Source organism: Gekko japonicus, unplaced genomic scaffold, assembly GCF_001447785.1.
Source record: "Gekko japonicus isolate JY-2015 unplaced genomic scaffold, Gekko_japonicus_V1.1 scaffold1290, whole genome shotgun sequence".
Classification (NCBI taxonomy): Eukaryota; Metazoa; Chordata; class Lepidosauria; order Squamata; family Gekkonidae; genus Gekko; species Gekko japonicus.
In genome coordinates, this window is record NW_015164223.1 from 91,423 (window position 1) to 106,668 (window position 15,246).

Here is a 15,246-nt window from a genome sequence, read left to right on the forward strand (position 1 = left end):
AGGGGGGAACCCCGACTCACCTGCGGTTGCGTCTGATCACGCAGTGGCGGGCTGTGCCTGCAGCTTTCAAGGACTGTGTGATCCTATGGAGCAAATAGCCTCATTCCCCCCACCACACTTTATCTTGCACGTGTGACTGCCATCTCAGAGTGACTTACAATCTCCTTCCACTCCTCTCCCCACAACAGATACCCTGTGAGGTAGGTGGGGCTGAGAGAGCTCTGAGAGAACTGTGGCTTACTCAAGGTCACCCAGCTGGCTGAATGTGGAGGAGTGGGTTCTTCAGATTAGAGTCCGCCGCTCTTAACCACTACACCAAACTGAATCTGTCAAGGTTCTGGTCCAACTGGTTCTGCTTCTGTCACGTTCTCCCTTTGTACGAGGAGTGGCGCCCCCAGTGGCCGTAGTGCCGAGCGTAACGTCCAGCGGCAACTAGATGGGCGGTCCAGGTGGCCTGAGAGGTATTAGCAAAAAGGGGGGTTTGAGAAGGGCCTCAGACCGGCAGGGGACGGGGTTGACGTGCACCCCTTTCGTCCCTCTGCCCACACGCTTATTCTGTTTCCCTCTCTCTCTCCGCCTTCACTTCTTGGGCTCCCTTTTTCTCTCTCTCGTCTTCAGCGTGTGCTGCTTCCTCCCCGGCCCTCTCTTTTACCCGCCTTTTATTTGCTCCTCTCCCTCCCCGGGACCGCCCCTCTGCTCCCGGGACCTGGGCCCCGCCCCCCTATTTCAGCGTAGACGCCCGTGGGGCGTTCCCCGTCTTGCTGTTCCGTCCCCATGGGAGGGGCCCCCGGCCTCCATGCCGCATCCGTCTGCTCCTGCCCTCCCGGCTGCCGCATCGAGCCCCAGTCTCGCTTCCTTGCTCGGCCGGGACTGGGCGTCTTGTATGATCCCGCGCCGTCTCTCTCCCCCGACGGTCGACTGGTCGGCTCCGGCTGTGCTCCCGTTGGTAAGTCGGGTTGTGACATCCCTCCCAGGCTTGTCGGGGGTTGAAGGCTGTCGTCAGCGGGTGCCGCGACCCCCGGAGCGGGACAGCTTCAAAAGGGAATTAGATAAGCATATGGAGCAGAGGTCCATCAATGGCTATTAACCCCAAGGTATAGATTGTCACAACAGGCATGACATAGATAGGGGCTCTGGGGCAAGGGATGCTCTGTCTTCTTGGTGCTTGGGGGTGTCAACAGTGGGAGGGCTTCTAATGTCCTGGCCCCACTGGTGGACCTCCTGATGGCACCTGGTATTTTTGGCCACTGTGTGACACAGAGTGTTGGACTGAATGGGCCTTTGGCCTGATCCAACATTAGCGTCTCTTATGTTCTTATGTTAACTGGTTGTGGCTTTCCAGGTTCTCAAGGGGAGGACTTTCACATCAACTGTGACCTGGCCTTTTAAATCCCATGGGCTGAACCTGGGACCTTGTGCCTACAAAACAGATGCTCTGCCACTGAGCCTTGGCCCCTCCCCTTTAGATCACAGGAATCTGCCTTCTACTGGTCTAGCGAGGATAGTATTGTCTCCTGTGATTCTCGGTAGGACCCAAGCTGAGGTTGAAGTCTACCTGACCCTTTTCACTGGAGAAGCTGGGCACTGAGCTTAACATGAGAAGCTGGAGCTAGTTCAATTTTACTTAAAACCTTCTGGCTGCTCATTGCACTTGGCAGAGTCGCGCAGTGACAGTTCTGTTCCTGGAAACCAAAGTTTACTAAATGCCAGCATCTCTATGGAACAAATATAGAGATGCGCCTGCACTGCACGTTGCAGTTCCGTTCCATGTGGGCTTGAGCTAGCGATAGTTTTTATCGTGGGAAGCAAATCGTCCCAAAACAGAAGGATTACAAATATTGAGGGCTGTCTCACTTCCCTGCACAATTTATTTCTAGAAATCAGGATGGATAAATGGGCTCTTCTTCTTCTGTCATTCTTTCTCCCAAAAGAAGTACAACAAAGACATTGATTCCATGTGGAGAGCTCCCTCTGCCCTGCTGTGGAAGCAGCAGCAAATGCGATCAAGGCGCATAGGAACGGCATCCACACGCCCAGTCCCATGCTCCCCCCTACCCCCTTCTCATTGAGTTGGCAGAAAAGCTTTGTTTTGAACCATGGCTTTGTTTTATTTTAAACCCTTTTAAAGGGCTAAAAGCACCAGAGCTGAAAACCACCATTTTGTAGACCGCACTAAGCTCCACCCACACTCTCTGGTTTGACTGCGGGCACAGCTTCCATGCAGAGCTGTTGTGCCAGGGCTTGCTTTTTTAACTCTTAAGAGGGAAATGAAGTTTTCGATCTATGTACTGAAAACCAGGGGTCATTTCATAGAAAAGAGGCGCAGGAGCTCATTAGCATAACTTATTTGCATATGCCACACCCCCTGACATCACCGGAAGTGTGTCAGAAGGCAACACCCACCGCTCAGGCTCCACTGGACTGTTTTGGATTGCTAGCTATTGGGGGGGGGCACACGTGCAGATCTGTCCTCGCAGAGGAGGGAGAGCTTGTACCTGAATAAAACTTGGTCTTAAAGGTGCCACTGGACTGTTTTGGTCTGGGGGGGGGCCCTCTGCAACCTGGCTGCTTCTTGCTCTGACTGGGGGCTGCTGGGAGCAGGGGGTGGGGCTTGTTGCATGTGCCCGCCCCTTGAGCCCTTTACTGCCAGAGCTCCGCTCCTGTGCGCTCCTGCAGGAAATGACCCCTGCTGAAAACTCATGAACTTTTTAACATTTTAAAAAGAATTTTGTCGAAGAGGTTCCGGGACTCTGCTCCGGCATGTTGCCTTGAGAAAAAAGCCCTGCGTTGTGCCATTTCCTCTTCAAGGCAGAGCAAAGGAGGTCTGAATTGCTTCACGTTAAAAGGGAAAGTGACAGAAACTCCACGAGTCATGCTCAGAAAGGTCACCGGGTGGTATGAAAACTCCCCAGCAAAGCAGGGGCATGCTCTGCCGGCCCAGGCTGGCCCAATCTCATCAGATCTTGGAAGCTAAAGAGGGCCAGCTCTGGTTAGTACTTGGAGACAGTGTTCCCTCTAAGCTGTGCACACGAGCGGCCACTCATTAACACAGGGACCCCTGTTCAGCAGCAGACTGGAGCCACGCAGTGTCTTGCACTGCCCATTGCCCATTTTAAGGTTACAGCCAGGGCTATTGTTGGGCAGGAACGCACAGGAACGGAGTTCCGGCTGGCTTCAGAATTGGCCACGCCCACTACTGCCAAAACCTCTGTGTGCGTGGCTACAGAGGAAAGACCTGGAGAGAAACCCCCTGGCAGCTCCGAGGCGGGTTTAAATGCCTCCCTGTGCCTTCCCCAGCCTGCCCAAGGGCCAGCTTGCCCTTCCCTTTCCTTCAAGGGGGGGGGTCTTGCCCGGGCTCCCCGCAGCTGTGGGGCACCCGGGCAAGTCAAGGGAAGGCATGGGGTGTGGCCTAATATGCTAACGTGCTGTGCTGTCAGGGGTTTGGCTTAATATGCTAATGAGTTTCTGCTGTTGGGTGTGGCCTATTATGCTAATGGGTTCCTGCTGGGCTTTTTCTACCAAAAAAGGCCTGGTTACAGCAGCTGTATTTTGCTCAGGATGTGAAATGCTCCGCTCAGTGTGTGTGTGTGTGTGTGGGAAATGAGAGGGAACGTTGCTTGGAAGCGAGACCACCAAGGAAGCCAAGGGTTGCTGCACAGAGGTAGGGAATGACAAACTACCTCTGAATGTCCCTTGCCTTGGAAACCCTACAAGGAGTCGCCGTAAGTCGGCTGTGAGTTCCACCACCATGTTGTGTTTATTTATTTATTTATTTATTCGGTTTCTATACTGCTCCTTCCCGTAGGCTCGGAGCGGTTTACACAATTTATTCATTTATATTCCTATCTAGGGCCACATAGTATGGGGAGGTGACTGCCTACTGGCACCCGGACAGCAGGGTTCTCTTGTTGTTGTTGTTCTTTGCTTCTTGGCTTCTTTTTCGTGGTGGGCTTTTTCCATCCAACTCCTGGCGACGGCGCCCGGTGCAGGTATTATTTGTGTAGTGACTCCCTCAGGCCGGATCCCCGTGGTGCGCGGCTGTGCAGTGACCACAGCTCCGGCATTCGTCCTACTGGCTCCGCCGCGCTGCGTAATTACATCACCGCGCCATCCGTTAGTCTCCGCCCGGATTCAGCCACCACTCAGCGCCGGATATTCACCGCTGTCACCGCTCGCCGCCGCTACCGCCACTGCTCGTTTCCAATGCTCATTGCCACACCATCACACCACTACTCGCCGGTGGTCCTGCTGCACACCGCCCCATAGGGAGGAGGGTGCCCCCTGCTACCTAGGAGCAGGTACCCTGTTCACCTGGGGGAAAATCCCCACATGGGAGCAGCTTTTCTCTACTGAAGTAATTGAGGTGTAGTGATTAGTATCACTCTGGGCCATCCGGGTTGATGTCCCTGGCTGATCTTGGGCCACTGTGTGGTGAACAGATGAATGTGAAGGAGAGGCAACCATGCAAGCCAGACTGTGCTCTTTGGAATAAAAGTGAGATTTAAAAATATAATTTATGTTGGAGTGGACACATGGAGCAGAAGGATCCTCAAGGGAGTGGGTGAGTATAGGAGGAGGTGCTTCTAGAGTGCAGAGGGAACTTGGTTTCCGCGTAGCAAGGGTAAGAGTAATTCACTGAATATAAACTTGTGTGGAGTGAGTGATCATCCAGGGCAGTTGTCCCCTGTTCTCAAGAAAGGATTGCGGAGATGTGGTTTGTTGTTGTTCAGTCGCACAGTCGAGTCCGACTCTTCATGACCCCATGGAAAAGATCTCGCCAGACCCTCCTGTTTTCCGCCGTCCTTTGAAGTTTGCTCAATAGATGTGGTTTACCCGTGCCTTTTTATCCCTTGAAGATGGCTGCATCCACGGGGGAGAGGTGCAGACGTTCACGAGTGTGGGCGTATCATGGTAGATCCAACACTGTCGAAAGCATTTTCGTATCTCCTCAGATACATTGGTTTTTTCTTTTCTTTTCCTGAGAAGCCATTTCTTGCATCTGGACCAAACAAGTGGTACAGATGTGGTGGTACCCCTGTATGTCCAGCATAGTAATTTGGCAATGTGAGGTCCATAATTTGTACATGAATAGGCGAGTTCTTCCGATGCTATGCCAAATGGAAAGCACCATTCTACCCTTTGTGAAAGACGTTCTAACTGAAGAATAATGCTGTAAGGATGTGTATAGATGTGTTAAGTCATATCCCCCTTCCTTTCATGCAACATTCTTAAGCAGCTTTTTTTTTAGAAGAGTTTGACGAATTCAGAGGAGGTGGTCTTGTCAATGTCCGTTATCATCTGGCTGGGCATTGTTGGGTGCTGACAGCTGTTGCTCTGATCCAGCAAAGCAATTCTGACATTCTTCCTGTACAACAAGGCTCCCTAGCCTTTTTGAGTCCGTGGGTACTTTTGGAATTCTGACATAGGGTGGTGGGCACCATAACAAAATGGCTGCCCCGAGAGGTGGATCCAGTCATAAAATGGCTGCCTCGGGAGGTGGAGCCAACAGTAAAATGTCTGAAAGCGAGGTCTTATATAGCTCTAACAGTACCTCTTCAACCTTTCAGGCAAAAGCTTTGTTTAACCGGATGCATTTCTGCACAGCCCATCCGAAGCCCATCTAGCCCAACCCACTTTCTAAAGGTGTTGGCTTATGGGCATCAGGTTGGGGACCCCTGGCTGTATAACATCCACTGAATTTTTGGAAGTGTTTATATTAAAAACTCAGCATTTCTGAAAGTGATTCAGTTCCCCCTCCAGGGTATTTGTTGGTGGTGATTTTTTCGAGGTCTAAAAAGTTTGGGGCTGGTGGGGAAACGTCTGTAGTCTCTGGTTTCTTTCTCCATCACCCGCATCCAAGTATTTATTAAAAATTCAGATGGCACAATGCTCTGTCTGATATGTTAGCACAGCCAAGAGCCTGGCAATATAATATTATGAACTATGTCACTATACTAGTATTAGATACAGTTCTTGTAACTTGGGGGTTTATTTATCCTTACACTACTATGGTCATTCTGTTTGGTGTTCAAAATCTTCTGCTCCTTTGTAGCAGGCTGTTTCTGTATTAAAAAAGCCGGTTCCTATTTTTTTGTTTGTTTGTTTCAGTTTGGCAACAACAACAGCTACATGAACATGGCGGAAGCAAATAATGCATTTCTCACTGCGAATGAGGTAGGTGTTATGTGTGGGGCACGGGGGTGTGAGTGCGATTCCCTCCCCTTCTGCTCCCAAATTCTGCTGTTTTTTTGAGAATTTTTTTACAGACTTTCAACAGATGATGGTTGAGGTGCTGCATTTTTTTTGGTATGTGTTTTATGGAGCACAAAATAAAGACTTTAATGAGAGAGAAAATAACCTGATAGCTCTCCATTATCAGTCAATTGAGGTGTCGGCAAGACTGTTACTTACATAGCATGTCAATAGAAATAAATCTATCATCTACCTACCTACCTACCCACCTACCCACTGTCCGTCCGTCTTCTATCTATCTATCTATCTATCTATCTATCTATCTATCTATCTATCTATCTATCTATCTATCTATCTATCTATCTATCATCTATCTATCTATCTATCTATCTATCTATCTATCTATCTATCATCTTCATCTATCATCTATCTATCATCATCATCCATCCATCATCTATCATCTAATCTATCTATCATCTCTCTGTATAAATGTATGGGAGAACAACAACAAATAATATAACCAGAATATAATAAGATAACCAGAAGGAAACAAATGAAAGGCACAGTAGTGTACATCTTTAAAGCAAACAGTGTAGCCGTCGCTAATGTGTTAATTATGGTCATGGATACAAACATTTTATTTTTAATTTGGGTTCTTAACACCATTAGGAAAACAAAGGGAAAGCAGCACAGTTGGTGGTATCGGGTTTTTTTGTTTTGTTTTCTGGGGTGAACGGAGGAAGAGACTTCAGCAGGGAGTGTTCAATAAGCTGGTTTAAGGAGATGCACTAGATCCGAACTGATGGGGCCTGACCAGGTTATCGGGGTGATGAATTTGGCCTCCAGCTTCTAAGGATTGGGGTTGGGGTTGCAGGAAGAAGGGTGTGCCGACTGTCTACGAATAGCATTTCTTTCCCCCCACCCACCCCAACATCAGCCAGTTAAGGAATACTGCACAACGATTGTGACATCAGTTCTAGACGAAGCTGCCTTTTCACCAAGGAAACGGTTGGTCTCCATTGTTATGCGCATGCCTTAACGGTGGATTTGCGTGCTTTTAAAAACTTCTTTCTGTTGCACTCCAGTCTACAATCTGAGAAAGGATGGTGGGTGTTAGAGATGCAGCGAGTAGCACTCAGCATCTGAATGAACATGATAGACAATTTCTAAGATTAATAAAAACACGGACAGCCTTGACCTTATCACGTCCGATTTCCAGAGGGGCAGCGGTGTGGGTCTATTGCCGCAAAATAAAACAGATGTCCAGGGCCCCCTTACGGACTAACAACATTGATTCCAGCATGGATGAATAAATAAATGCTAGTAGTCTTTAAGGTGTCACCGGACTTGTATTAATTCACAGCTAGCAAACCTCTCTTCCCTTCTGCAAGGAATGTTCCTTGTTGGTGGCAGTAAAGCTGTTGGATTAAAAAAAATCACTGGGGGGGGAAAATAGTTCCAGTAAAGTGTGGTTAGACTGTATGTAGTGTTCTTATGAACAGATTGTTGTTGTTTTTTTCTTAAACAATGGCTGCCATCTCTCTCTCTCTCTCGCCTCTCTCCCCCCCCCCCCTTCTCCCCCCAAAAAGACTCCATAGATAAGGGAAGATTGCTTTGGCACTAGCTTCAGTGTTAGTTGTGATAATGAACACAAACCCCCATCTGTAATGACAACATGATGTTTCATTCTGTAGAATTTCATTCCTCCATTTGAATCAAACATTGATGAAAGCTCTACTTGCCAGCAGCTGTTCAAAGACAATTTAATTCCAGCTGTGATAATTCACCGTGTCAGACATTGGCTGTTATATGTTGATACAACAGCTCTCCAGATTTGCATTTTTATCAAAAGGAACAAATGTTTAGAACATTGCAGTGCAGATGGCATTTAACCACACGCACGCACACGCACACACACACAGGCATATAGGGGCTTTTTGTTGTTGTTATGGAGGACTGTTGTCACCTCCCTCCTGGCCCTAAAGAAATCAGAGAGAGAAATATACAAAAAGTTACCAGCTCTTAAAAATTGTGCTTGATAAGATAAACCCTTGGAATATATATATATATATATATAAAAACCTCTCGTGGGCATGATGGTACCTTCCTCCACTGTCAAATTACATCGCATTCAGACTTTTTCTTGCAATTTGAATAGTCCGGTGATTTGGAATAAGACTCTGCGAGGAGGCACCCCCACCCAGCTTGGATTGCATTCATTTTATCCACATCCATGCATTACTTTAAGCAATCATGGCATGAGACACAGTTTGATGTGTTCGGATTTTATTTTTTTTGAGAAAAGGAACACCCATCGGTATACACGATATTCCCCCCTCCATCTTCACCACATGCTTGTAAAAAAAGATATTAGACACCGGATAAATATCACTTCTGTAGAAGAAGTTAGAAACATCATGCGGTTCAGTTGTTTATATCTGGGGGCCTGGTGGGTTTATTCTTCTTCTTCTTTTTTTTTTACATCCTCTTTGGAATACTGCTTTCTCTTCACAGTCATGCATAAAGCTTGTGCTGTTGTTTCAGTTTCACAGACAGGATAAAGACCTGTGCATTTGTATTTGCACTGCCATGCACATCTGACTTTGCAATCACTGTTCGTTTATTTGAATCTTTTATTCGCCTCCTTTCTTCCTTACGGAGCTCAAGGAGGTGCACAAAATAAAACGATTGAACACATAAAACCCAAATTTTAAAAATCACAACTCAGGAATGCTACTGAACTTAACCAAACATGGCCCTGTATTACTGCCTTACAAGGGGAATTCAATTACTGGACTCCTTCCTTTTAAATGGACAAAGGTACTTTGGAGTATGGGCATCTCCCACCAAAAATCTATTTTTTTTCCTCCTTCAAATGAATAAATTAAAACTGTGTATAGTGGTAAGTGGTGGCATTAACATATCACAAGAGCCTCTAAGACAAAGAATTGGCATGTCATTTTTCTTTGTTGTTGTTGTTGTTGTTGTAACTCGATTCTGTGTCGTGATGGCAGTGACCCGGTTATTTATTCCCCCCCACCCACAATTTCCTGAAGCACCTTAAATATTTATTGAAATAATATTTCAAGTGTTAATTACTGCGGTAATGAAAACAGCCAAATGCCACATATCAGGAATGAGTGTTTATCCATATTGTTAATGTGATATGTTAGATTTCATTAAGCAGTAATGGGGTAGCAAATGACTCACAAATTGCCGTTGCATCTGTTACAGGGCCGCATTAGTGCCAGGCTTAACTGCAAATGTAGCTATAGGGTTATGTTCATTAGCCGTCCGCCTTCCACGGCCAATCCATCCTTTGGTGCTGGTGAACTTGCCACTATCCCCAGAAAGAAAATGTCCCTCCATGTTTCTTTGGGGGGGGGTCCTCCAATAAATATGTTCCTCTTTGTGGCAGGCCCGTAGCTAACATGGGGCCCATGGGGCCCAGCCCCCTTGTGTTTCTTCTGGGCCTCCTCCCTCCGGGGCTGCCCCCAAAGTGCTCCAACTTACTACCTGCACTGTACTTCCATTTAATTAGCTGGCGGGCCCCCCCAAGGCCCCCTCCCAAAGAATTCCCTAGCTACGGGGCTGCTGTGTGGTGTGTTGTAGAGATGCCAGCCTCCGGGGAATCGGGCCGCGTGGGGAACTCCGCCCCCGAAGCGCAGTGTGGCTGCGTCACCAGAGGTGACGCAACCACGTCAATCACGTTGGGGGCGTGGCCCTGATCGTCGGAGGGAAAACTCTATGGTTTTCCCTCTGACGATCGGGGCCACGCCTTCAACATGATGGCCGTCACTTCCGGTGATCGAAGAACGGCTCCCGGAGCCCGGCGAGGCTCCCCTACCAGTAAGACATTTTGACTAGGCAACCCTACAAGGCTGTTAACAAGAGGACATTTTGTAGGACAGGAATTCATATGCTCACCATGGCTCGGAAGTGACTTGACGGCACTTTCGCACGTGGTGAGAGAAACTGGAATCTCTGAAGACTCCGTCAATGTGATTCCTAGGGTAGCCACACACACCCAGTCGAGGCAGGGTCCCCTGCTGCCAGGCCCTTCCCCCCAGCTATCGATCAGCTGGCTGGCGAGGGGACTTCCCAATTTAAAGAAGAAGGCTTAGGCCATGATGACAGTGTTGCACAGGAAGTGACATCATCAGGCTAGTGATTTCTGGGTGATGGTCTGGTATTTGGGCAAAAGCTCCATGGTAGAAGACATTTTTGTCACAGAGTTTTTTGCCCAAATACCAGAGTGTTGCCTGGAAGTCGTTGGCGTGATGACATCACTTCCTGTGTGATGACAGCAACAGGACCTAGGTCCCCAAAATCCTCCTCCAGTGCCAGGAGGGACCTGGCAACTCTAGTGATTTGTACCGACAGTTACTGTCTGGCACCTCATCATCTCTGGTGTGTGCCCAACAATGTCATTTGACAGGTTTCGTGAGTAAGCAAAGGGGCTCTTCCCTCCCCTGCTCCCTTTTCTTCTGTTTTCCAGTTTCCATTTTTTTTCTCTCTCAAGCGGTTATTAATTGAGATCATCATTAACAAGTTGAAGGATGTCAACTTCCAGCCTTTAATGAGATATTTCACTGAACGTATCGTTTTTTAAATTAACTGGCATTAAGTTATTCTTTCAGACGACGCAGATAAGTCATAAAGGAAGATTTCCTCCCTCCCAAAACAACCTTGCACCCCTCCCACCCACGGCTGCGGTAAAATTTAGAGCAATGAAAACAAAGGCATTTATTATTGAATAAATTAACTCACCGATTAAAGCATTTATCTCACCCCTCTCTCTATAGCTCAAGACAGTGCCCTAAAACAAGATACTGGGTATTGTCCAAAGTGCCATTGTAAGCACTGTACCCTCTCATGCCTCCCCCCCAAAGTAGCTGTTTGCACCCGTCCAACTTTGTTTCCAACACCCTGAAATTTCCGAGGCAGCCTGTGTGACTACACAGTTGTGTGTCCTCTGGGATGAGGAGGTTCAAAAGGTCTGTATCAGGGGTCATTTCGTAGAAAAAGAGCTAGGGGGACTCATTAGCATAACTCATTAGCATATGCCACACCCCCTGACATCACCGGAAGTGTGTCCTCCCCACAGCCGGCGGCGACCTCCAGCGGGCACCAGCAGGGAGCTCCAGGCCCCGCCCTCCCGCACCTCACCCGGGGGGATGGCGTCCCCCCGCGTCCCCCCCAAATGACCCCTGGTCTGTATACATACAGAGCTTCCAAAGGTGTCTTTCCATAAATGGAAGTAATTCTTTCTTTGAAAGGCCACCTTTAGGATACACATGAACACACATGAAGCTGCCTTATAATCAGGGCTATTTGGGGGCAGGAACGGAGTTCTGGCTGGCTCCTGAGTTGGCCACGCCCAGCAGGAACTCATTAGCATAACAGGCCACACCCAACATCAGAAACTCATTGGAATTAGCTACATTAGGGGTGTGTGGCCTAACATGCAAAGGAGTTCCTGCTACAAAAAAACCCCTGGGTTTTGACAACAAACAGGGGAAACACAATAAGAAGCAAAAGGTGGGTGTGGCTGGATGACAACTCTTCTGGTAACACGGGGGTAGGACCTAATATGCTAATGAGCTGTACTATCAGGGGTGTGGCCTAATATGTTAATGAGTTCCTGCTGTTGGGTATGGCTTATTATGCTAATGAGTTCCTGCTGGGCTTTGTCTACAAAAAAAGCCCTGCTTATACTGAATCAGACCAATAGTCCACGATGGTCAATATTGTCTTCTCAGACTGGCAGTGGCTCTCCAGGGTCTCAGGCAGTGGTCTTTCCCATCACCTATACTGCCAGATCCTTTAACTGGAGATGACAGGGGTTGAACCTGAGGCCTTCATCAAGCCAAGCAAATGTTCTACCTAGGGTTGCCAGGTCCCTACCCGGCATCTAGTGGGGGGGAGAAGCTGTCTGTCCAGGAGTCTCATGTGCGTGCATAGCGTGCACGTGCTATGATGACATCACCTGGAAGTGACACTATTGCGCCGGACACATCATCGAGGGATGCTCTAGCATTCGGCCTTAAAACTCTATGGTACCATAGAGTTTTAAGGTCGAATACTAGAGCGTCCCCCGACGACATGGTTGGCACGATGACGTCATCTCCGCACTGGGTACATTGGCCTGATTCAGGCTCTTTGGGAGCGGGGTTCTCCCAGGGTCCAGATCTGGGATGGGGACCCCTAGAGCAGGCAACCCCCTACCCCCCTGGGGGACCGGGCATCCCTAGCTCTACCACTAAGTCACAGTCACTCCCCTTCCCAGTGTATAATTGCCTTTGGAACTTGGGCTGTTGTTGCTATGTTTAGAATGGTTAACTGTTGAGCCTCATCAAAGAAGCCTTGGTTCTCACACTTTTAAAACAGCAGAGACCATTAGATTTCCATTCATAATTAGCAGGAGGCTAGGGGAGAGGCCCTGGCTCACTTCGGGATACCATTCCCCAGGTGGAGGTGGGTGTCCCCCTACTTTTGTGGGCTCTGGCCTGCTGCTGGCCAGTGGGAGGAAATCCCCCCACCCCCAACACCGTGAAGGATGCGCTGACGTCACCCAGAAGTGACGTCAGTGTGACAGTGACATCTGGGGAATGCCGCCGCTGCTCTTCTTTTTGAACAAAACTCTATAGTCTGAGTCCATTTGTACCATAGAGTTTGGCCCCAAAAGAAGGGTGACATCGGCAACGCACTGACATCACTTCCGGGTGATGTCAGCACATTGTGCAATGTCCCTGCCCACCTTCGGAATACCTCCCAACCCCCCCCCCACTGGCACAAGGAATGCCTCCCAAATCCCCCCACTGGCGCACTTTGGCAAACCCTAGGCTCAACCTGCAGCTACAAGCACAGACGGCCTCAAGAGGAGAATGGAATAAACATATGGTGGAGCAGAGGTCCATCAGTAGGTGTTATCCACAAGGTATAGATGGAACACTTTGTCTTGGGCAGTGATGCTCTGCAATCTTGGTGCTTGGGGGGGCAACAGTGGGAGGGCTTCTGGAGTTCTGGCCTCACTGATGGACCTCCTGATGGCACCTGGTATTTTTGGCCATTGTGTGACAGTGTTGGACTGGATGGGCCATTGGCCTGATCCAACACTCTTATGTTCTTATGTAGAAGTCTCTCATTGAACCTGGGACCTTCTGCATGCCAAGCAGATACTCTACCACTAACCGTGGCCCCTCTCCTAATACTTTCCACTTTCATAGTAAACCATATTTTGCCATGGCCACTGAGCCTACTAGCAATGGTTTGCAATCCCCCCCCCCCAATTTTGAATCCATTGCTTGAAATCTTGGTTGTAGGGATTGGACAAACTATAGTTCAGTGATCCAGGGTCAACAGCAAACTGTGGCCTTTGATGAAATCTTCCCTTGCTGTGCTGTTTAAAAGCCAGTTTGGTTTAGTAGTTAAGTGTGCGGACTCTAATCTGGGAGAACTGGGTTTGATCCCCCCACTCCTCCACTTGCACCTGGCTGGATGACCTTGGGCAAGCCATAGTTTTGGCACAGCTGTTCTTGAAAAAGAGCAGTTTCTGTCAGAGCTCTCTCAGCCCCACCTACCACACAGGGTGTCTGTTGTGGGGAGGGGAAGGGAAAGGAGTTTGTCAGCCGCTCTGAGACACCTTTGGGTAGTGAAGGGTGGGGTATAAATCCAGTCTCCTCCTCCTCCTCCTCCTCCTTTGGGTAGTGAAGGGTGGGGTATAAATCCAGTCTCCTCCTCCTCCTCCTCCTCCTTTGGGTAGTGAAGGGTGGGGTATAAATCCAGTCTCCTCCTCCTCCTCCTCCTCCTCCTCCTCCTCCTCCTCCTCTTCTTCTTCTTCTTCTTCTTCTTCTTCTTCTTCTTCTTCTTCTTCTTCTTCTTCTTCTTCTTCTTTTGTGTTTAGACCATTTGTGGGCCCCATTTCCTCAGAGCCTGCTCTAGATGGCTTCCAAAAGAAACCACACGAAACAAAATGGCATAAAAACTGTAACAGCGAACCATTGAAAAACCAAGCGAGAGCATAAGGACAGCCTAAAACGCAGGCAGAAGGGAACCAATGGAGCCTGAAGGGTCTGCCAGGATGCTTCCTCTGTGTCTGCTATGTGGCCGTTGCGTAGGAGCCAAGCTACTTCTGTAGGGACACTTCGGCAGATCACGGGCGGGAGGGCAGGAAGGGTCGCATCAGTGCTTAGTTCCCGTGTCCCTTTCTTACATGCCCAAGGAAATGCCAATCTCTGCTTTGGGATCAGGAAGCAATTTTTCTCCAGGCCGGCTTGGCCAGGAATCCTGGAGGGATTTTTTGCCATCTTCTGGGCATAGAGCAGGGTGTGTGTGTGGGGTGCGGGGGGAGGGGAGGTAGTTGTGGACTTCATGCATTGTGCAGGGGGTTGGACTAGATGACCCTGGAGGTCCTGTCCAACTCTGTGATTCTGTGCCAGAGACAATTCCTTGCCCGTGGGGGTGGGGGTGGAAAGTGCCATCAAGTCACAGCCGACTTATAGTGACCCTCTAGGGTTTTCAAGGCGAGAGATGTTCAGAGGTGGTTTTCTGTTGAGCCAGTTTGGTGTAGCGGTTAAGTGCGCGGACTCTAATCTTGGAGAACCGGGTCTGATTCACCACTCCCCCACTTGCACCTGCTGGATGACCTTGGGCAAGCCATAGTTCTGATAAGAGCCGTTCTTGACAAAGAGCAGTTTCTGTCAAGAGCTCTCTCAGCCCCACCTACCTCACGGGGCGTCTGTTGTGGGGAGGGGAAGGGAAAGGAGTTTGTAAGTCACTCTGAGACTCCCTTGGGTAGTGAAGGGCGGGGTATAAATCCAATCTCCTCCTCCTCTTCTTCTTCTTCCTCTATTGTCTGCCTCTGTGTTGTGGCCCTGGACTTCCTTGGTGGTCTCCCACCTAAGTACTGGTCCTGCTTAGCTGTCAAGGTCTGATGAGACTGATATAGCCTGGGCCATCCAGGTCAGGGCACTCATGAGAACACAAACCTTCCTTCCTTCCTTCCTTCCTTCCTTCCTTCCTTCCTTCCTTCCTTCCTTCCTTCCTTCCTTC

The 15,246-nt window shown here is 48.9% G+C and overlaps 1 protein-coding gene across 1 annotated transcript in view; it reads left to right on the top strand.

The window, feature by feature from the left end:
- Positions 1-774: 774 nt before the first annotated feature.
- Positions 775-15,246, top strand: part of TOX3 (TOX high mobility group box family member 3) — a 57,821-nt gene continuing 43,349 nt past the window's right edge. The window contains exons 1-3 of the mRNA XM_015408546.1: positions 775-946; positions 4,857-4,897; positions 6,109-6,174. Coding sequence (XP_015264032.1) covers positions 775-946; positions 4,857-4,897; positions 6,109-6,174 — 279 coding nt within the window. The remainder of the gene's footprint in view (positions 947-4,856; positions 4,898-6,108; positions 6,175-15,246) is intronic.